This window comes from Lepisma saccharinum, chromosome 1, assembly GCF_977018435.1.
Source record: "Lepisma saccharinum chromosome 1, izLepSacc3.1, whole genome shotgun sequence".
NCBI lineage: Eukaryota > Metazoa > Arthropoda > Insecta > Zygentoma > Lepismatidae > Lepisma > Lepisma saccharinum.
The window spans coordinates 101,640,713-101,665,623 of NC_139229.1; the positions used below are offsets into that span (position 1 = coordinate 101,640,713).

At 39.8% G+C, this 24,911-nt stretch overlaps 1 protein-coding gene across 1 annotated transcript in view; it reads right to left on the bottom strand.

The window, feature by feature from the left end:
• shg (DE-cadherin) overlaps positions 1–11,983 on the bottom strand; it is a 169,686-nt gene extending 157,703 nt beyond the window's left edge. The window contains exon 1 of the mRNA XM_083135396.1: positions 11,375–11,983. Within this exon, the coding sequence (XP_082991522.1) occupies positions 11,375–11,441 (67 nt within the window). The 5' untranslated portion in view covers positions 11,442–11,983. The remainder of the gene's footprint in view (positions 1–11,374) is intronic.
• Positions 11,984–24,911: the final 12,928 nt, after the last annotated feature.

A 24,911-nucleotide genomic window follows, 5' to 3' on the forward strand; every position in this document is an offset into this window, starting at 1 on the left:
ATCTAAATGGCCAATGTTAAACCTCCGGTTAAACTTTAACTTTTTGTACGGAGCTTATCTATTTTGACTGATTGTGGCGAAGATTATTATCGTGATTAGTAGGTCACACCTTTATGGTATATAAAAGATCGAGAATTCTGTACAAAAACTGGGCATATTTCAGCATCAAAAGCGGTATATAAAATTGTGAATATAATCCTAAATTTAATTTTAAAAAACTATACTTATTTCACAAAAGTAATAATATACTAGTTAAGTAGTTACAGCATTATATTTCCTGCGTAGAATCAATTTTTGATTCTCACATTTTTTACAACTCGCACGATAATTCAGACTTCAGAAAGTATACTGTATCTAAATTTCGTGTTTAAGTGTTTATTTCGAATTTTGCAGTTCATTTCGCGACAAAGCACGGTAAGAAAACATGTTACAATTTCAAAAACATGAGAAACGTAACATTACAGGGTGTTATTTCACACTTTTTGTTTCCGTCAAAAGCAAAATATGCATGTCTCGAAAGTGATTGCATATAGATGAAGGAACGCCATTCAAAGGCGAGGAGTGAGTACTCGAACCTTAGTATATCGTGCAAAGCAGAAAATTGCACAAAATATCACCAACTGCGGTGGAAATTCATATGACTTGGCAAACTTTGCTTGTGCAAACCCTTTTTCTTACAGCGAACGACCTTTTCGAGATCCCAGTTTCAACATGGGTGGGGCTGTAAACGGTCTTTACAAACAGCTTATCTTATCGCTCGAGATGGATAAGGAAACACCTCAAACATCCTGCGTGGTATCATTCGATAGAGCAATAAAAGTGTACTTAGCAGCGGTTCGTAATATGTACAGTCGAGTTCAAATGTTTCCGATGCACCATGTAAACGTACATCGCATTATGCTGGGTGCTAGGAAATATTGCAATATCACAATAGAATCATGGACGTCGGGAGGCGTATTTACAAACCTTATAGTGCTGCAGAACCAGAGGTATATAACGCTTTCTTATTGGCTGTGTGCAGCGGAAGTGTTTATGTTCCGTGTCCATTGTTCCTTGCTTCTTCATTTACAGCTAAAGTATGGAAAAATAAAACTTGTGATTATATAGTAATAAAGTTTGTAAACAGATTGTCAAAATTATGTTAAATATACGTTTATATAATAAAATATAATGTTTAAAATGCTATACGTTGGATATACATCATTTTCTCAACAGTCATTGGTAGTTACAATGTTTGCGCTGATGTGACTTTAAATAGAAAAATCATTCACTTCAAGAAGAGTTCTGATTTCGGTCTTCTAAAACATTAATTTAAATAATCTTGCTAAAAAATGAACCTTAGTGTAAATGGGTTTCTTATCTTGTTGGATGGATATCTGAAATCTACACTGTTAATTTGAACCCTGCCATCTAGCGTTAACCTGAGGGAACGCTTCATGAACTTCCGGAATGGCAGCCAATCAGTAGCCAAATATCGTTGGAGGTTCTGTAGTACTATAGGGTTTGTAAATACGCCGTCGGGAGAGGGGACCCCTCCTGGAAATTGGCATATTTATTAATAAAAGAAGTAAAGTTTATTTAGTTAGCATTCGAACGGAATAACCGAAGCAAACGAGCATTACATCGGGAAAAAATCAATGTATGACGTAAAAAAAAAAAAGGAAAACACTTGTGCTAGATATTCACTCATCTGGTGGATCTAATAGCAAGGCTTCCCTATTTATATAATAATAATAGCTACTAATAATATTTTAAAAATTAAATAAAAATGGGCTATCGTCATTAGTTTATAATAATGAAAAGGTAAAGTTCCCTGTGCATATAGCACCGTGCCATGAAGGCACATTTCAGGGGATTCACATTCTCAATATCGGCCGTTTTGGGAGGTGATGTGATCAGTAGGGCTCGGATTGTTAGGTAAATAAATATTTTTGCTGCAAGTAGATATGACCTCGTGAGTGAGTTACAAATTCCGATCACGGTAACTGGAGCCTATATACCAAATTTTATTTCACATAAAAACACATTTTCGTTTATTTATGTAAATACATATTTCTTAATATTCGCTCATAAATGCATAAAATGCATGTTTTGTCACAGAAATTTTACATAAGATTTCATATCCACTTAAATTTTCTTATTTTTTTTAAGATTTCCCAGAAATCTTAAATTTCAAATGTATTGGACGGTGAACAGGAACAAAATATTGGATATTTAGGTGTGAGTGAAATATCATGACTTAAGTATGCGAAGTTGACTTCGTGTGACGTGGAACGAACATTTTCGCAGTATAAGGCACTGTTTCAGGACAATCGTCAGTCCATTGTGATGGACAATTTAATGATGACAGTTGTGGTGGTGTATTGTAATTCACCATTATTCACCAAAACATTATAATTTCATCTCGTGAGTAGAGAGAGCTGTTTTAAGCAGAAATTGTCATTTTTAGCACACAAAAATGCAAATATTTTCCATATTTTGAGCACATAAAAAATAAATATTTTTCTGATTTTTAGCACCTAAAAATCCGAGCCCTGGTGATCAGCACCACACTCTGGTCGGCTTTACCCCCCCCCCCCCCGGTTGCCCCAGGTACTCACTGATTTGAGACTGGTGGTAGGTAAGCCCCGGAGCCGCTTTATGCGGAGACAAGGTCAGACGCCCTAATTGCAGCTCCTAGTTTAAATAATAATGACATTAATGACTATTGTAAAATAACAAATATAACCGTGGTAATAATTATTATTGTTATTATTTCTACTAATCACGTTTTATCAATGGCCTGGCCATAAAACCGGTACGTACCATATGTATCGTTCATTCCAGGTGGTTTTATGTGGAACACCCTGTATAATGTATAATATAAATAATCCTTGTAATACTGATCGAACCGTTAAAGAAGAAATGGGGGGTAAGAACCGTGAGGACGCCGGGCTGCCCAAATATATATTTAAATGCAAACTCACTATGCTACTATTTGCACCTCAAAAGCGCCAAATTTGGGCCAACCCTTAATTGGCTTGTAAATTCCGTTCGGTCGCTAGAGACAACCCGACCGGCAGAATTCGCTTACACGCTTTGGTTCATGCTCCTCAGTTACGGCTTCGAATTTTGGACGTGAAACCTAGGCTCTAACACGAAAGGAACGTACAAATTGGGATTGAAGCAGCCTCTACCGCTTTCTATGCAGATCCATTGCACATGAACACACGTACAAAACAATCGTTGAACAGCATAATCTCACCATGTGTTTCAGCGTATCGGGGCGTTACAATTCACTCTTCTCCAGGAGAATAAATTTGAAGTGGTGTTTGCATTAACGTGGAACCACGGCTACGAGGCTCGAGGTGTGAAAACGACCGCGGGACAACTTTGGAGGTGTGGTTCGAAACTGGATTCATTATTGCATTTCGAAGTGTACAGTCAACGATTTGAGGAGTTCTGTGTAATGTACATGCAGTGATCTTGATGCACTTATTTAAACGTTTCAGATGGCTAATCGGGACTGGATCTACAGTTTAAAGTGAGATCCGAGCAACCGGGTACCGCCGAACCTGGAACCTCTTGATTACAAGGCGACGACGTTTGCCACTTTAAAATTTTGATGATCCGTTTGATACATCAGAAAAGTAAACCTTTATACACAAGAGGTTAATGTATGTATCTCCGAGCAGCTTATTGTAATATAAGCAGAAAGGATGTAAGTTTCGAATGAGTGTAGGTTTACAGACTTCAGCCACATGGCGGCGTTAATGTGCATGGTAACAAAGGTGGTGATCACGTCACAACATCGCACACAGTATGTCGTATGGTATGCGAAATTCTCGAGTATTATTGCATGCTACTGCCGCCACGCAGCTGAAGTCAGTAAACCTCCACTCATTCAAAAGTTCCATCCTTTGTGCTTATATTACAACAAAGTGCTCACGGGTACGTACATTAACCTCTTGTGTATAAAGGTTTACTTTTCTGACATCTCAAACGAGTCACCCGATATTATTTTCGCTTTCACTGAGAACAATTAATTTGATTCTTGTTATTTAGCGTCGCTTTTCTGCCACTTTTGGCTAAACGCGACGATGAGGATGGCTGATGATACGAGGTAATTGACGAAGGGCCACTCACAAAGAACACCCAGGCCGAGGATTCGAACGCGGGAATCCTAGCATCCTAAAGCGCTATGATAACCACTCCACCGCGAAGATCGGCTGTTGTGCTTTAAACTTATATGAACATGTTATCCACAAACAGGCTATTCGTAACTTCGACCTACAGTTTAAAATGGTACCCGAAGCGCAGGGTGCGAAATCCTGGGGGGACAGGGGGGATTTCCCCCCCTCAACAATCTTAGCATCAAAAATTCCTCCCACCAAAAAATTCCGGGGGGAGAGTTTTAGTTATATCAAACAAAATATAAGCAATTACTTTTGATTTCAAATATACTTTACTAAGTAAACCACACTAAAGTAGTCTGGTTGTGAGTGTTGAATGCTTTCTCTCTCTGCAGAGATCATTAACAAATCTACATCAATACGCACAATAAAAGTAAAACAAGAATGCAAAACAATAATAACTATGAAATCTAATTGATTTATATTAACATAAAGCAAAAAGTAAATAAAAAATTATACATAATAAAACCACTTCAATTATTTCGTAATTTATTGAAATCTTTAATCAGTTAGTAAAGGAATTAGTTTGCTGCGTTTAGATACCTGATATATATAAAAGTAAAAAAAGTATTTATATATGTATTCAATAATTTTAACAATAATAATAATGTGGTTTTAATTATTTAGTATTTTTTTTACATTTAATAAATTTATATATAGTATATATGGGGGGCGAGTATCTAAATTAAGATCTTTCTCCCTCCCACCAATCTTCAATGGTTTCGCACCCTGCCCGAACGCCCACCGGGTATCGAACCAGACACCCATTAATTAAAAGGCGACAACCTTACCACTAAGGTATCGGGGTGGACCTTGTGCATGTTAACTTAGAGTGCCACACACGTAAATTTGCCGTTGCGTAGAAACGTATTTTCGTTTCGTCTCCCTCTCTCTTAGCATCACGTGTTCTACCCTGCTCGAAAACCTTCGCTATTGTTGCCATATTGTCATTCCATTCCTGGACACACTCGCGCAAACTTCATTGAAAACAATTGAACAGCGCTCCAGCTCGCGGTTCCCACCGGTCAGCAGGGACGGCAATGTGGCAATATAGCACGGCGTAGTCGTTGCTTCTTTTATGCAGTGCATGTTCATTGGCTAGCTAGTAACTAGTGTTGCCAACTGTAATAATGAAGCACTATTTCTGTCACGGAAGGGGAAAGCAGGTAAAGTGGCGGTGAGTTTTGTTGGATTGGAAGCACCATATTTTTATTTTATACTAAGTATTTGACCGGTTTGACGTTGTGTGCGTGTATTGCGTGTGTTTATGTAAAAGTGTGTGTTTGCTGATGAACGTTAAATTCCATAATGCCTCCAGTTCTGTCGAAGTTGAAATCAAAAACCTTGCATAGCCAAGCTCGGGAAATTCTAAGCAACGTGCACGAGTTCATGAAGGAGGAAGCCAGTCATGGTGTTAGCATCCCAATAAAGCATTTTGGCAAGAGAGCAGCGAACAGCAGCAACAAATTGTTCATATTTCATAATTTTGGAATTATTCAAAATAAATAAATTATGTGGCTCCAACATCATTTCAACTCTGGCTCCGGCACGTGTTCTTGTAGATATTGCATAGAGGAGGCTGTCATTTTTGCTGCTTAATGCGATACATATTGTTTTCTGTGTTAAAATTGCCATGCTTTGATGGGTGACCAAGTTCATAGCAGGGCCGGCGGAAGGGGAGGGCGAACCGTCCCATCGCCCAGAGCGGCAAAATTTGAAGAGAAGAAAAAAATAAGCCTATTGAAAACTGTGATCGAGCGAGATATTCTTTTGCGCTGAATAGTATTGAAATAGCATAAGAAGTCTCATTATTTATTTTATATTTTGATGTTTTAGTTAGGAATATATTGATTTTCAATTTTCCGTTGCTGCGTAATGACCGGGGGGGTCGAAATAGAGCGGCATCTGCCGCCACCTCCCAGGGAGGCAAAATGACTAGCGCCGGCCCTGGTTCATAACAAAAGAAAAAGCCGCGCAGCTTATCGTCTAGTGGCAGTATATGTACTTGTTATTGTTGTGGAAGCCGGCATCCTTTGTAAATGTACAACAAAGGCAACCGACTGTCGCCGATCTCAGAGAGGAAATAATAATACTGCTTCAGGAGGAGTGTTATGGTGCAATTGTAGCGGTTTAACACGTTGGCATGTTATTATCTGCCGTTGCAGTTCCATACCAGTGTATACGGGTTTTGGGAGTGAAAAGTTAGAACGCCACCAGTGCATTAATGCAATGAAAAATAATATATATATTTTTTTATTTTGTTTGAAATCACTCAAATAAGGAATCGTATGAAGAAGTCTTCTTTGCAGCATTTTTGGTAATTTTACTTATGTGTTAGTTCATATTTTGCGAATTTTTAGTCCATATGTATGTAGCTACATACATAGTCACTTGTTAGTACATATTAATCCTAGTCCTGGTATAATGCATGACGTTTAAAACTCAACGTTAGATAGACCTGATTTCTCTAATTTTATTGTTGTACGTAACAGCTGTGCATCGGCGCACCGCAGCGATTTTTCTATCTGCTCCATTAGCAACACTGCTTCTTTAGTTCTGTCGCGCATTGCACGGCAGAATTATCTGCGCTGGACTTTACACAGGGAAAGCAAGCACTACAGGGAACACAAAGGTGACTTGTGTACATAGTTAGATTCCCTTATTGATTGATGTAATTTATTTTTACTTCGCTTTTCTGCCACTTTTGGCTAATGACGAAGATGAGGATGAATGACGAATTGATGAAGGAACAGTCACAAAGAACACTCATGCCCAGGCGGGCATCTAAGGTCGGCTTAGATGCAATTTTTGTACGACACAGTAACAGTACGGCGTTACTGTAGAGGCAATACCTTTTTAGTATAACTTGCGCATGCGCTTAGTGATAGTGGAAGAATTGGTGATAATGTGTGGTGCTGTTACAGGTGTTTTATGAACGAGTCGTTCCGTGCGCATTTAACTGACAGAGCAAAGAGGGCAAAAAACAAAAAAAAACTGATTGGTGTGCGTGGGTTGTCAGGCGGTCGATGGGACAGTGAAAATCTCTTTCGCACGAACTACATAAAATTCTGATTCGGTACTACGAAAAAGTGCATTACCCTCAGTCCCTCACATGATTTGACTATCTTTGGGTTCACATCCTGACGCTAATGTGTCTCAGCCGACCTCTGCAAGAGTAGTTAGTAGAGCGTGCTACGACGCCAGGGGGCCAGGGTTCGAATATCTGTGTTCTTTGTCAGTGTTCAATTTCACCATATCTTCTGACTACCATGCGAGATACTCGGGTTCGATCCCCGCCGGGGAAGAACCGGCGCCCACCCAGCGTCGCAAAAAGTGGGTACCTGGAAGAAACTGGGGGGCTGATAAAGGCCAGGGCGTGGTGCTGATCACATCACCCCCACCTTCGGCCGTGATCAAGAAAGTGTGGACCCCCAACTCCGCACCCCCTATACGCCTTCACGGCGTGGTGCAAAGCACAGGGGAGCACTTCATGTCACTCATCCTCATGGTCGCGACTACAAGTATCAAAAACAAAGCAAATGGAGCGTGTGGAGTACGAGAGCAGACAAAAACCTCACACGGTTATTACATTCGACAACCCTCTTTATTACCTGCCGTGCCTTTATGAAAAAATAGTTCTCTGGCAAACCAACTGGAAGTCGCAGAGTAATCGCAGACCACTAGATCGATGCCTCCATCGGGAATCAAACCCAGCAGCTGTGAAATTGAAAACGATGTTGCAAACCGCAGACTGTTGGCAAACAGGACGACATCGTTATACTTTCCGCGATTCTTGTGCGTTTTTTTTAGCGATATTATAACCACTGCTGCCAGATCAAAGGGTGATTAAAAATTTTATGTCTACTATACTCGAAAATAACCCTATGTCAATTGAGTCTTCCCTGCAGTGCAATCTGAAATCATATTTTTTACTTATTCTTGAGGCTAAATATTCACAGAATGTATAGAAATCTCAACGATAAATTTAGGCTCGTCCAGGGCTCGAACCCGGGTCCTTGGCACTTCCTGATATTGCTATGCTAACTGTGTTCCTGAGACCCGGGTTCGAGCCCTGGACGAGACTGCATTTTTCTCTAAAATGCATACATAGTACATTTGTGTGGGCCAAACCATAAGGTTATTTACAGATTGTTTGTATCTCCGTTTACAGTATATGCATTAGTTATAGGCTGGTCTACATAACATATTTAAATTTTTTGCCACGTTGTTCCTGCTAGTGCCTAAATTTCACTGTCCCGCCGCTGGAAAATGTAACAGTGGGTAAATTATCCATCATTACGTTTATACAAGATCTGAAGGAGGGGTTTATGGGGGGTCAGAACTCCCTTGGGACAATTTCCTTAGAGCAAATAGGACAATATATGTAGTTATTGAACTTCACAGTTCTATGCATATGATGACATTCAAAATGCATTCTCAGCATCAGAACCCCGTCTCCCCTGAAAACTTTCCGAGTACGCCTATGACCCATGTCCATTAGCATTGTTCTATGTAACGAGGGGTCTAGAGTCGTAAGGAACGAGAGAACAAATCAGGACAATGTCAGCTTAAACATCTTTCGACGACGACGACATAAAATAAACATGATGAAAATATATTTTCAGGATTGGACAAGTTTGCCGTCTGCTGAGTGCAAGTTTGTGCGTCAACATTGGATTGTTTTTAGTAGGGAAGCGGTCAGAAGAAACTTACGCCAGATCTAGGTGATGGAGAGGGTCCAGTGCTCAACTCATGATCTCATCAATGAAGGTTCACGGTTCGATTCCTAGTCAGGATATGCGTTAATTCATTCATGTACAAACCTAACCACCACTGCCACTCACCGTGGTAAATGCAGAGGGGTACGAAGCCAGAGGCTCTACGTTCGAATGCCGGAAAAGGCATAATGTTTCTCGTCGTCTGAATTACTACAGGAAGGCTGAAAAACATTAACAGAAAATAGAAACACAAATTGTGGTAGCCTGTGTAAATAAGTTCTGTAACACAGTGTTTTCTTTGCAAGCTCGCAAGTCATATTATGGTAAACTTATTTATTTTTTGTTAATTAAGAGCGCGATTATTTTTTCCTTTGTTCCAGTGTGTACGATCTTATATAATCTCACAGATATACTCATAGTCATATGATTACGCAACGCGTACATGACTCAAGGTCCGCTGCGCTGGATAACTACTTGAATCGTTCGTCGGTGGTCTATCGGTTAGGAACATAGGAATTTACAAGTCTTGATTTCGGATCTGTTGTAAGCCATGAATATACATTGGGTACTCGCGATATTTTCTTCTGCTAACCCGCTTTCAAGCAGAAGAATGTCTCTTGTCACTTTTGGCCAAACACGACTATGAGGATGAAATTGATGATGGGGCGCTCGTAACGAAACGCCCAAGCCCGGGGACTCAAACCAGGAACGTTTGGTGGTGAGACCGGCAAACGCAAGATACTACACCCGCTGACAGACCAATTAGAATAAACAATTTGCACCCCTTCTGATTAAATTTTGCGTGCCTAGTGGTAATGTCCTCGCCTTGTAATCAAGTGATTCCGGGTTGGATGCCCGGTGGAGGCACATAGTGATTCAGGTCCTACTTTAAACTTTAAGTTCAACCCGATTAGCCTATCTGTGCATAAAGTGGACTTGAAAAGTAAACTGAAAAGTTACGCATATTTCTAGCTGATGTAGTTTATGATATGTATCGGCGAGTTGCACGAATGGATTTTTACGTGGAATATGAATCAAGCAAGACTCCTTTCAAACGGCCAAGCTTCTTCGCTGAGAGACGGGTGGTCGGTCTCCGGTCGACCACTGTGGTATTTCTTTCAAGCAACTCCCGACCAGTTTTCACAACTCTGGACATCCAAGCGGGAACTTTCGAAAACCTTATCCGAGCTCTAGCAGTCTCGTAGCTTTTCTGCTTTTGCAAGTTAATCGCCACAACGGGGATCAATAATGAAATTGATGAATGTACACCCGCAAACAAACAGCCATGCCTAGGGACTTGACACAGGAACCTTCGTTGACGAGGGCGGGATTAGACCGTTTGAACACGTGTATCGATGCCGGGCGAAGAATAGAACCGGAAATTGCCTAAGGTTCAAGTGCCTTAAAAGGTTTCACTTAGCTTCCCTTCAGCAACAAACTATTCTGTATCTTAAAGTTACCAAGGCCCTTTAATGGTGTACTAAGAAAAAATACATAAACAGTACACACACCGGCAAAAATAATAATAGGCGAATTATCCATCACCACTTTCATTCACACTGTTTTCCAGAATGTGATGATTATGAATAAACATTTTTAAATGTCAATAAGCACACAATACAGAAAAGAATAAAAATAACATGACACGTCCGTCCTCTCCCGTTGGACAAATAGATTCTATAATCTCTGTGTAGCTTGGCATGTGATTATTTTCTTCAACATTTTAACCTATTTCTGATGATATCAGATGTCACAGCTTGCCTGTGTGTGTACATCTTGAGGACTCTAAATGTGATTACTATCTCTTTTTTTCCCCCTTTTGGTTGTGCGAGTTAAGAAAAAGTAAAAAGTGTGAATCATGATGTAATATTGTAAAAAAACTTACGTTGAATTGTTGAGAAATATAATTTTTAGCTCAAACAGTCGATATTATACTTTATTTTATTTAATAATGAACGAATAAGGCTTTCCGATCTAGCGAAAGCTAACAAGTCTCATGTGAATATATATTTTTGTATGTGAAATTATAATTCCATTAATAGAACGTGTCAAGCGTTGGATATTTTTCCCGTTGACTGTACAATAGTTATTCAGTCAACTCTTTACTTGACACGGAAGAATACAACCTTAGCATAACAAAACATAACATTTGATTGGTCAGTTATGCCGGCAGGTCTTTGCACAGCTAGTGGTTCGATTTTTACGTTTTGGCCAGCTGGTGGTTGGTTGCCTTGTTCACAATCGTGGTCAAATCGAATTAAGGTAACAACCGCGAACATTAAAACTCTCACAAGTTATTTCATGTGATCATGTCACCGAAGCAGCGGAGTTCGAATTTAGGCATGGGTTTTCTTTGAGTGTGTCCAATTTTATCTATCATTCATCTTTATCGTCGCGATTACTTAAAAGTGACAGGAAAGCAATGGTATATAACAAAAAGTACATTAAAAAAAAAAAGTGAAAAATGTTACAGAAAAATCTTACCTTGAGAATATATAGGCCCAAGACTGATTATTATTAAAATCGGCAAACTAAGGTCCATCAACTTCATATTGCTTGACGTTCCACTCCTCACTAAAAAAAAAGAACACGCACACTTCTAGGAAAACTGTACTAACACACGACACACAAATCACCTCTTCATTACACTATACAGACATAATCTGTTAGGATCATAAACATGACGTACGTGTTTAAATATGTACAGACACGTCAGTACACCAGTCGTCGTTTGACGTTAAGGAAATCACAACACTTTCATATTTTCTTTAGCGAACATCCATGAACACCTGAAGATCCACGTTGTCAAACGCCCAACAAGAACCGGTCACTATCAGCTGTTCAGATACAGGAAAAAGAAGGGTTCTAAACCACTTGTTGGATTAAACTACACAGCTGTGGATTGTCCTGTTCCTCAGGAGGTCTTGATGGGGTTTTTCCCAGTTTCCGCGTAAGAATGTTGGGACGACGACACGTCACACGCAACCACTTATCGCAACAGCACCGGCGCGCACCTATAGGTCGTTCTGTTCGAAGCAGAGTGACTGACTGTGTCACGCTTTGCGAGTACACACACACAAACTTCCCCTCTCCGTTTCGTTTCCCCTCTTGACGGTCTAGGATCGGCTACGAACTCCCGTACGGCGGCAATGCAACTTAAGGTCGATTTTCGCGGCGCACGACTTCCGATCACCGCCTAGTGTTGCCAACAGCAGTGATATTTGTCTACAAACAGGGATTTTTTGTGAGCGTGAAACGATATAATGTAAATAGGGGGAATAGGAGGAGCCTATCCCCTCAACTACAGTCATCAATTGATTGATTGATTGATTTAGTTTATTTTACTTCGCGTTTTGTGCCTCTTGGCTAATTTGCGAAGATGGAGATGAGTGATGAAATGATGAAATTGATGAATGGACATTCACAAACAACAAAGCCCGAGCGGGATTCGAACCCGAGACCCTTGGCGTCGCAGCGCGATGTGCTAACCACTCGGTCACAGGATCCGGCTACAGTCATCAAGGACTTGGAAAAATAAATTTACGTTTACCATAAATATGAAGCCCTCTAGTTTTGGTAACCTCCCCCATGGAGTAGTAGTGACTTCGTCACCTTGTAATCAAGTGGTCTCGGGTTCGATATCCGATGGAGGCACATTGCACAATGCTTCGGATCCCACTTTGAACTGTAGGTCCAGCCCGGATTAGCCTTTCTGTGCATAAAGTGGACTTAAAACCACACTTCAACATCAAGAGGTCTCGGGTGCGATCGATACCCGGTGGAGGCACATTGCACAGTGCTTCGGATCCAACTTTAAACTATAGGCCAAGTCCCTATTATCCTTTCTGTGCATATAGTGGAATTAAAACTCAACCAAAACTCAAGATTTGGAGGTATGGCATCTGACTCTCACACGAGAGACATATGCAGCTTGTCCCATCACTTTGGTCCGAAAGGTTACTTTTATTTCTAAAGGTTCGTTTCGGTCTGAGAGATCTCAAACTGTTTGACATTTATTTTTGAGCCGTCCTCCGTTGCGTAGTGGTTAACATAGCGCATTACGATGGCAAGGATCCTATGTTCGAATCCCAGCCTGGACATTGGTGTTCTTTGCGAGTGTCTCTTTATCAATTTCATCGTATCATCGCACCCTCATCTTCGCGATTAGCCAAAAGTGGTAGGACACCAAATTGAAATAAATCATATCAACCAATCATTGCAATATATTAGTGTTGCCCACGGGACGAGACGGGACAGGCTTTTAAAAATTCGAGACGAGACGAGATTGACCATGTGTCATAAGACAAACGAATATTTTCGAGACGAGACAGCATTTCCACGAGACTCCACGAGACGAGACAGGCCAAAGTCTCGTCTCGTGGGCAACACTACAATATATATTTATATTTTTTTCATATACAGAAAGTTCACCTCACAAAGTTCAATCCCATCTAACAGATAAAATTAAAACGTTCCTCCATAATTGAATACTTGTCCATCATCCCATTGTGGAGTATTGCTGCTTGGTTTGTTTATGCTTGAAAAAAATGTCATTTGAATGTTGCAAATCGATCCACAATTATAATTTTCTCCAGAAGTTGACTTGGTATACCAAAAACCATGCTTCACTATGAAAGCTCAGCTGCATTACTCTTGAATGAAAAGTATCAAATATACCGTTTCCACTACCATTTAGCGTCAACCATCGGAAACGTCCCTTTACTGCACTACTACAATCAAGGCGCATCAACGACTGTCTAAAACGACCAAAAATAACCAAAATACAATACAATGGAAGATATTATATTTGGTTTTATATCCAAAGGAAACTTAATGTGGTATAAGTATATATATTTATATCGTAAACCTCAGAAAATGTGATCGATTTGGTTCATATTACTTCGCTTTTCTGCCACTTTGGGTAATCGCGAAGATGGGAATGAGTGATGATAGGATGAAGTGAAGGAAATCTCACAAATTACACTCATACCCAGGCCGGGATTCGAACCCGGGACCCCTGGTCAAACCCGTAGCCAGGATTTTATTTCGGGAGGGGTGGCTTATCCCTTATCAGCACAGGCGTCGCCAGAAATATTTGATAAAACTTGATTAGTAGAAATAATAATGACAATTATTATTACCACGGTTATAATTGTCATTTTACAATAAAAACTATTATAAGTTAATAAAAATTAACCAATTTTAATTCCAAATTTATTGTTATTATTATAATTATTATTAATATTATATAAATGGAGAGGCTATACCACTCGAGCCACCGTATGAGTGAATATCCTACACCGCTGTCCATTACTTTTTTTACATTTTGTACAGTTAGTATACGGAAATTCATAGTTATTGTATTTTGTTATTAACTTCTACACATTCCATTAAAAAAATGGCTTCAAAAGTTAGGGCCAAATTTAACTCAAAGTTTATATTGTGTGACCTCTCACAAAGAAAACTATACATTTTGAGAGCTGTGGATTCATTTATTCTTTGGATTAAATGGTAGAATATGAAAATATAACCTGCCGGGAACTTTTTTCGATCTAATGTTTAATCCTGCTAAGGAAGTACAATTAATTACCACTACACACTATATTTAAATTAGACAGTTGTAGGATTTCATGAGGCCTTCAGCCCCCTTAGCCCTCCCCCTGGCTATGTGCCGGCTCCTCGTATCGTGGTAGAGCGCTATGATAACCTCCCCGACACGGAGGCCGGCTACAGAAATATGAAAATGGTATTTCGATAAACTTTAATAACTTTTTAGATGCGTCTGCAGGGACATTTCCAATATATGGTTGGCAACACCGTCGCCGCAGGGAAACCTGTTTCAGCGCACGAAGCTGGCTGCTGGTCATTCTAATAATCCGAAGACGGGTGTAGGAGCATTTTCAAACTTCCCTCCCCCCACCTCTTCTCTCAAACGTCATGCAGCATCTTCGTCTCACCCCTTTTTTATTTTCCTCCAACTAAGCATTTACAGAAAACTTAAATGAGATTATTATGTTGTTTTTTCCCCAGAGTTTTAACCAGGCTCGTAGCCAGGAATTCTTTGTAGGGGGGGGACGAAGTCAATCCTAGAGGGGGCAAATTTTTAATATATTGTGTCGCATTGGCATATATAGCAGGGTACACAGAGGCACTTGCCCCTCCCCCAAAATAGATAAGTAACAGAAAAGGGATGATATCTCGAAACTACAACGAACTAAAAAACTTTGAGCAACATCAAATAGTAATATTTCGATAATGACCTTTCCAGATTGCCAAAGAATATAAAGTTTAACATAAATAGGCTAATAGGGACTGTATCTACTTCATATTTACAGGTCCTCTTTGCAGAACTGATTAAGGGAGCCCTTTATAAATCATGCTTCATAATGTTTCCCTCTAGTTTCCAGTATGCAAGATTTTTACGCACAAAGGAATCTAACGAGAATCCAACAACACCATTGTGTTGTGTTATGCAAGAAAAATCGAAGAAATTAAATAATAATGATTACATATTATCTACACTTTGATGAATTGTGTAAAAATTTGTAATACATTTTTTTGTACTTGCTAAAACATTAAAATATGGATCCCTTAGTCCACCACGGACTCTATTTCCTTCAAAGGGGAGACTCTTGCATGACTACAGACAATGTTTGCCTACTGGTTACGTTGATCATTTTGCAAAATATTGTGTGAATTGTATTATATTATAGTTGAAATACATGCTCCGACACCTGACAAACAAATAGGAATCCCTTGATTGATCAGTGACTTCTTGGATTACAGTGTCATCATTAATATTTCATATTAAGTTTCATAGAAAGAAATTGATTTAGTAGGGCGCAAATAATTTTAAGGGTCGCCATGGCATTCTCTTGAACATCTTTATATATATATATATATATATATAGATCGTTTGGCTCCCAGAGCCGACTCCCGCCGCCCCATAGCTATGGCTCTGAACTTGGTCCGTAAGAATAGCAGACATTGCGAGGGAAGCGAGCAAAAAAAATTTACAAAATGTATTTTTATTTGTATAACATTTTAAATCGAGGGGAGGGCAATTGACCCTCTGTGCCCTTTGCGAATGCAATTGGCTGTCTGGAAGGAAATTCAAGGAACACGTAAAAACTAATTCCATCATAAGTATCCAGTTGTCCTGCTATTCTTAGATTCTCCTAGTCTTGTTTTTTACTTCAATGTTTGCTTCCCCTAGAATGAACTTCCGTCCAAGGTCGGGGGGCGGGACAATGCCCCCTGCCCCCCTGTGGTTGCAGCACTGTTAAAAGTGGCAGTAAAGCAACGCTAAGTAACAGAAATCTAATAACCACTCCCTCTCTCTACCACATGAATCACTATTACCAAAAGGTAGACTTGGGAAACAACAATTTAAGCAGTTCCAAGTTCATAGCAACACATCCAAGAAAAACATCCGAACACATTAGGCACCTGTAATACAAGACTACTCAAAATGTCACAACTGTTCTAGATACTGAAAATTGCGAAATCATTTCCCGAAGTCTGGATCTGGAAGGGAATTTCCCCCCAATCCTGATACGACATTATACGGAATCCCATACACCCTAATAAAACACAAAATCCATTTAGTGTCTTTGTTATGTTGCTAGTGTAACACATGATATAATTATAAAGATTAGTGAGAATTCCAGGTAGGAATGTGTTCTGTATTTTCACAGGGGGTGGCAAAGCATGCTCTCACGGGGGGGGGGGGGAGTTGCCCCCCTTCCCCCCTCTAGCTACGGCATGGTTTTAACAGCTTGTTGTTTCGAGTCACTGTTGCTAGTTACTTTTGGCATAGAGTAACTGAAGTAACAGTAATGTTGCATTTACTTCTCTGTACGTTTCAACCTGTCATGAAAAAAAATAATTATGGTTTGTAAAAAGGAAAAGTTAATGTACGGTATTTGGATAACCTTTAGAAACTTTTTAGATGTCCCATATCCTCAGAAATTAGAAATAGGCCTACTAGCAAAAGTAGTATACCTAGGTAGAATTCCGAGAGGAGCCGTGCAGTGGCGTGCCTAGGATTTTTGAAAAGTGTGCGGGGGTGGGGGACAAATGGGGGTGGACGCCGTGGAATAGTTGGTTAGGCACCCGATTTCTAGTAAAGTCACAGGACTGTCGTTGGTTCAATACCCAAAAGGAAACTCGTTCGCCTGAAAACGCGAGAAGAGGTGATGTTAGTTAGGTGGTGTTAGAAAAAGTGTAAGTTAAAGCACTACAGAATGGATAATAGTCAATTAGTACTGTATTGCATGCTAGGATAATTTGCATAAGCATCCCCCCCTCATATTCCCAAATTCGACTAAGCATCCCTGCAGCTACGAATTTGCAATTCGAGCACTAACGATTCCACTTGTTAGCGTATTTATTTAAAAACATGACACTATAGGCAAATTCCCCTACACCGAAATGCCCTATTTTCAATTTGCTCTATATACAAAATTATGTCTAGTTAAGTTTAAAAAAAAAAATTACAACAACAAATCAAAACACTTCCACGTGAGCCCCTGCGGTGACACGAAGAATGTCTAATCTATATTCAACTTCCATCCAGGTCCGCTGCAACATGTCCGGAGGGATGGTACCAATCACTTCCACAATCCGAGTACGGAGATCTTCAAGGTGGCGAACACCCTGTCCTTCACGTAGCCCCAGAGAAAAAAATCTAATGGTGTGATGTCCGGAGAACGTGGAGGCCAATGCACGGGTCCATCTCGTCCAATCCAGCGTCCTGGAAATGTTTCATTCAGAGTTTTCCGAACATCCAGCGACCAGTGAGGTGGAGCACCATCTTGCTGAAACCAAAGGTTTGGTTTCAGGTCTTCAACCTGGGGAAAACAAAACAACTCCAGCATGTCTAGATACGTCGTTCCTGTGACAGTCTCCTCAGCAAAGAAGAACGATCCAATGATCTTGTCGCACATGAGGCCACACCAAACGTTCACTTTCCGATTACCTCGCACCTTTTCTCTGATACTGTGTGGATTCTCTGACCCCCAAATTCTACGTTATGCTTATTCACAGTACCGGAGATATGGAATGTGGCCTCATCAGAAAACATTACACTTGGCAAGAAGGCAGGATTCCGGTCGATTCGGTTAAGCATGTCACATGCAAAGTCATATCGTCGTTGCTTGTCATCAGGCTTGATGGCCTGCAGAATCTGCACCTTGTATACAGATACAACCGCTTTCTGAGGACCTTATGAACAGTTGCACGTGGCATCTGAAGTTCCCGTGAAGCCTGACGAATTGATTTGCGTGGACTTCGCTGGAACGCTTGGTGGGCATTCTCAACTTGTTCTTTGGAGACACGCCGACCCCCTCCATGCCGCTTCAGAATGCTGCCAGTGTCCAGAAACTGTCTGTGCCATGATTTTATCCTCTTGGCGTCTGGTGCTGCACAACGAAACTACCTTTGCACCATCACAATGAATTTAAACTCCGCGTACCAAAGCACAGTTTGTGCCTTCTCCTGCACTGACGCCATTTTGGTTTCGATGGTCAACTACACCAACACCAATGCGCGCCACACGTTGAAAAAATTTAGGCAGCAACTTTAAGTCCTTCTGCACCCAACGGAAAAGTCAGACCTGAAACGAGAAAGATTTACTATTTTTAAACTGCCTCAAAAAATAGGGCATTTCGGTGTAGACACCCTGTATTATCACATTGTTTGTTACACAGAATATGCAATCAATAGAATCGATAAGGTACAATAATATGATAATATGTGTTAAAGTAATATAAAAATTAATATGAAAAAGGTATAGAAAGTAGCAACCTGACAAGTGAGGTTAAATCTTGAACAGGATATGACAAGAATAGTGACAGAGAAACAAAACAACCAAAGAAAAAAACCAGCCACGTATTACATATAAATGATGAGGTATAGAAATGATGATAGTAACTAGTTACCCTGTACATTGAAATATAACCCACAAACGTAAATTATAGACATCGAAGTTTTATGCTGACTTCTCTAGAACGTAAAAATAAAGTTGTTCCTAAAATTTTTCAGAATTCAAAACGTCAAAATCGCCAACAATTTGCGAAAGTGTAAAAACATTTTTCTGTTTCTGATACTGTATATATGAACCTACTATGGAAATGTTTGTTGAGTGTGTTAATGAAACTATAATAATTTCAGTAATTGTTCTTCCAGTCAAAATAAAACATTCTGGATGGAATATATAGACATTCTTTATAATAACTCTTTGTAGCTGAATTTTGACGAGTTTTGTAATGATGGTTTGCGAAGTATCAGCTTTTGCTATTTTTACCTAATAAAATTATTTTTAAAAACATTAATAAAAATATTAACCCTATTTAAATCGTTCGGACCCTACTTTGAAGCGTAGGTCCAGTCCCAATTAGCTTACGTGAGCATATATTCAATTCAATTCAATTAATCTTTATCAAAGGAGGGAGGTTCAGACCGACGCTGTTCTGACGGACTTAAAACAAGCCTTTGACAAAGTTCGTTTTATGTCAACTTCGTACTCGGATAGAGTAATCGGAATTAAAGTTTAAAGGAGGGTTTGAAAGCACTGGGAGTGTCCCGATCGCTATTCGATCTTGGGACGTTTTGATAACAAGGCGACAACGTTTATCGCAATTATGCCAGTGAGATCCTGTGGGTCTGTGAAAGAAATCACTGTTGAATATGATTGTGACGTACTTTATAAGACATGTTTCCATATCAAACGGCAATTGTAGGTTCAAGTGCTTTTCTAGATTATAAATCTTGCATTTTATAAACTAGCCAATCAGTGTAAAGGGCAGAATTTATTTTAGAGTTTCCTTGTCAGAACAGTTCTTGATACATTTCAATTTGTATTTTAGTTGTTACACAGTGGCGTGCCCGATGGGGGTTGGTGGGGGCATAACCCCCCTTCGACCAAGTATTTTAAGAAAACGTCAAAGATGGCAAAATATGGACTGTCTACTAAAAAAAAGGATACGTAACCCCTCTCCCTTTCGAAAATCCTGGGCACGCCACTGTTGCACGTCTATTTTCTGACTCTAGTCCAATCGCAAACGATGATAATTTGAAGCCCAGGCCAGGCGTCGAACCTTTGATATTTGAAATACCTAACAAACAGGACATTATCCCTTCAAGCAAGTTTAGATTAGTTGACATTTCAAAGCGGCAAAGGGGACTGATCGATTACATATACATTTAACACGATTTTATTACATTGGCTGAAATAGATTTGCCTTTTGATCGACGCGGCTGTCAAATGTGACAGACACATTTGTCAGAAATGAGATGTGTCCACGAATTGTATTGTTATGTACGTGCATTCCTGTGCCAGCCATTTATTGTCACTGAAAAATAAGACAAGTTTAGTCGTTCACTTTTGTGAAAATTTGTAACACATTTTCAATGATAGATTTTGAGTGGCAGGTTTTTCATAATTCACGATATCAAAAGTTAATACGTATTATATAGCTCTACTTCTACAGTTTAAAGTGAGTTCCGAACAACTATGTTCTGGACATATTATTATATCTAATACTTTTGAAGACTCGGGCCTCCCCGATGGCGCAGTGGTAACGTCGTCGCCTTGTAATCAAGGGGTCCCGGGTTCGATACCCAGTGGAGTCACATAGTTGTTCGGATTCCACTTTAAACTGTAGGTCCACTCTCGATTACCCTTACTGTAGACAAAGTGAACTTAAAACACCAACTCAAAACTTTTTAAGATTCAAATGTTCTGCCTTTTATCACCAAGTTTAACATGTCCGAGAATACTTTTTATTTAACGTTTGATTTAAGCCATTTTATGCTCATGATAGGCTGCTAATCAAAACTGAGCCTATTTGCTTTAAATTTGGATTCGAACCGCTGTGCATATATGCCTCAAAAGGGTATTGAACCCGAGACACGTTCAGAGAGGAGTCCTGCCCCCCCCCCCCTTTGTACATTCACTTTAATTCTCCTATATGATCGTTCATTTTCCGTGGGAATAGGAGGAATTATGATAACGACTTACAATGATTATCTATTCCAGCCTTAAACTCCTATTTTTGCAAAACAATAATCTCTAAATCATGGATGTAAACTTGATTAATCTTTTCAGCACTAAATATTGTTTCCATAAAACAGCAAGTGTAGGTTATAATTGATTCTCTGTGAGGTGAGGTACCCGACTGAAATTCGCCCCCAACTTTAACTTCTCGATCCGCCACTGAAGAATTGGGAGTAACGTAAATCACGAAACACATTACGTTTTCGCTAGTTGCGTAAGAGGCGTTAAGTTATATTTCGTTACTTGTTCATTCTTGCAAAATACAGAACTGGAGTATTTGTTCAGCAGTACAAATTTGATGGTCTACCAGGACAGTTATAAATTTCCCAGAATTCAATTCAAACGCGAGCTGAATACAAAGAACGTATAGTGTGACCAAGCACCCTTGATGTCGCCTTCCTGTCAATCTTCTGTCGGGAAACACGATGTGAAATTCCTTGTACGTAGGTGGCCCGTGGCTAAGCATGCGATTGTTATCGGAAGAAAAGTGTCTTTGAAGCTGCTCTGTCAAATATTCACTTGTATTTCGCAATTCTCACTTTCCAGCTCCGCGGACGGCCTTCGGACTCACCACCGAAGTTCCCAGTTCAAATCCTAGCCTGGGCGGGCATGAGTTTCCCTTCATAATTTAATCTAACCAACATCATCGTCGCGATTAGCCCAGAGGGTCACAAAGGTGACGCAAAATACAAGTACGAAAGTGACCCTTTTGGAAGACACATAAACGTCAACCTCCCGTTCACGTAGTACATCGCACATCCTGGACTCATTTTGCAGACTAGCCTAATCCCAGCCTAATCCTCCGTGGGACTCGTGTTGTCTGCTGTTCTTGCGCGTGTGTGATTGCACTTTCATCCAGTTAATCTTATCACCACTCATCCTTTGCGATTAGCCAAATGTAGCAAAAATGCTTAGTATTATGAATCATATCAATGAATCAAAATATAAATACAAATATGAAGGTCGACGAAACAGTTGCAGAGGATGTCACCAGTATCAGTACATGCATTACAAACACGTAAGATGAAAGACCATGAAAATAGCAGTTGATAATTCCCTGGAAATATTTGTGCATTCCACTCCTGAGCTTCAATTGTCCCTCGAATAGTGCACACGTCGTAAAAATTGGATACTAAGAACCCTACACCGGACCCTCCTAATCTAGCAACGTATGCTTTATTAGAACTAGGCATACTTTTAATTGTAGATAGAATGCATGTAAATACCAGGCAGATTGGGTTTGGTACTCATAGCAATATTTTTACCATGTGGGTTTTGTTTGTGCCGCTTCGTCAACTTCATCCTTATCGTTGTGATTAGCCAAACGTTGCAAAAAAGCAACGTTAAATAACCAAAAAAACAAATACAGGTATATCCTGCGAGTTTAGACAGGCTCTCGAGAAACAGGCTGGATTGCAGCCATACAATGTACGTAGAGTGGGATGTATAAGTATTACCAAGCAAATTGTCCATCACCATGTTTATTCTATTTGTTTTACGCCATGAGAGTTTCAATTAAAAAATAGCATAATAAGCTGCTACAGTGGCGGCGATTAGGGAGGGGCACTTGCCCCCCTAGTTTTCGCCACTTTTGCCCCCGCATTATGCTAAATCTTATCTACAAAAGAAAATATACTGTCTTTGCCCCCCTTGTTTTGTCACCTCCCCCCCCCCCCAGGTTTTGGGACCCAATCGCCGCCACTGGCTGCTGACAACCTCTACACCAGCATACGCAAAGTTTGAGGACCAAAAGTGGTGAACGTTGTAAGTGCCAAAGCGAAAGTGTTGGGAAATCGCATCGTTCCGCACATCAGCCCGTAAGAACGTGCAGACTAGCGACCTCTTTACACGCCCTTTGCATGGCCGTAGGCAGGAAAAATTTTCGGGGGGGGTTCATTCATAATTGTTCCCAGGGCGTCACCAGAAATTTGAATAATAGAAATAATAATAATAATGGTACAATAATAATTAAAATTTCATAATAATAAAGAATTTTATTCCATAATAATAATACTAATAATAATTATTATTATATTATTGTTATATCCTTGAGGGGGCTTACTCAATCCAGCACATGAGTGAATATCCAGCATAAGTTTCTTTTTGTTTTTTTTTACGTTTCATACAGTGTGTGAAATGCACAATTATTTTACTTCGTCATTAAACTTTAGATACCTTCAAGAAAAAACTTTAAAAGTTAGATGGAAATTTTAGTCATAAAGTTTTTGTTGTTTGACTTTAAAATTAAATTTTTGGAATTTTGAAAAGTGTGGAACCAGTTATTCTCTTTAAAAGCTTAGCCTGGTGCATGGATTGTAACCTCAATCGCGAACGTAATGCGCTACGAAACTGGAGGTACTAGGTTTGAACTCCTATCAAGGGGGATTTATTTTCGACTTTATCGGACGGGGAATTTAAAAGCTGGAAAGGGAATTTTGGGACAATCATAAGGGATTCTTCAGTCTATATTCCTTGTGACGCAGGAAAAACACTGGAAAGATGACAGCATAAGTGATAATGGAGGGGTCGCCTGTGGGCTGCGATTCCGAGAATAAATCCTGTTTCACTCAAGTTTCAGAATTCCAAATGTATGAAAATTCTTGCTCGATCGTTTCAACATTGTCTCCTTGTATTTTTGTGATGCTTCGAAAAAAAATTGAAAATTTGTTACAGATTTTGGTTTCTGAACATCAATTAATCCAACATGTCAGAAGTTTCGGGGGGGGTTTGAACCCTAGAAACCCCCCCTCTAAATACGGCCATGGCCCTTTGAACTACTTAGAGGGCTACCAGCCACATTTCACGTTTACCACATTATAAAGCATGGCACATTTCACAGTTTAACGTGGAAAACGGTGTTTGAATTATTGTGGCACTTACAGCGTTTACCAATTATAGTCTTCGATTCATTCCAGAAAAGCACGTTGCATGCAAGATAAAATTTACTGAAAATAGTCATGGATTTGCCTAGCAATAGTTGTGCATTCCACTGTACCTAACTCGATGCACTGCGACTAAGGTCAAATTTGTAGAGGTAGGTCCATCTGGAATTTCCATCTTGTCCATTCCTAACGTCGATTGGTGGTGGCCTTACAAGTTTGTCTTTTTAAGATAATTCAACATAGTTAAAGTATATGTTGAAAGTATTACAGAAAGCTGTTATAGCCTAAAACAATTCTACTTCAGAAGTCCGCAACGTGAACGTCAATGCTATCTTGTTTGCAACTGCAGCGCCACATAGTGGTGATGGGTGGCGCCCTCTTTGGATTGCGTGGTTTGCAAGTTACGTGTGGTGTTTGTGCCGGTTGCTGTTTGTTATCACAAAATGGATATTTTTCCTGTGTACTGTAAGAATCTAGAATGTGGCGTTGTTGTTACCGAAGAACTTGGAGGTTACGAAAACAGTACAGAGAGTTTTACGCGAGAAAACTTACAGGCGTAGAAGGATATTACGAGTCTGCAGTCGTCTCCTACGGTAAGTGCGTGCGTAATGGCGATATTCTTGACCCACTGTGCCACCTACCTAGGAAGTGAAATATTTTGTTGTTTGTGAACGTTTTCTGTTGAAGTTCGCGGAGATGTGTTACAGTGAGGTCATGCATGGTTTTATGTGGTCAAATGTCTCGGTCAATTGTGGTTTTCACGCCCTGAAACATTGGTTGCATAAAACATTGAAATCTATCGATTTAAAGAATACTACGCAATTCTCGAGGGGGTACAGTCGGTCAAGAGTCCCGTGTAATGTAGCTAAATTTTAGTTTGTTTCAAACAATATATATACGTATGTGTTACACGTCGTTTGGTGGTGTTATGATGTGACCTGGGTAAAATATTTACCCTAACTAGGAGAAAATAGTAGGATTGTTTTAAAATGATAAAGAAGTTACGCGCAGTGCATTTATTTTTCTGTTAACCGAGAAATTATGATTTGAAATGTAGCTTGCACGACCTGGCATTTCTGGA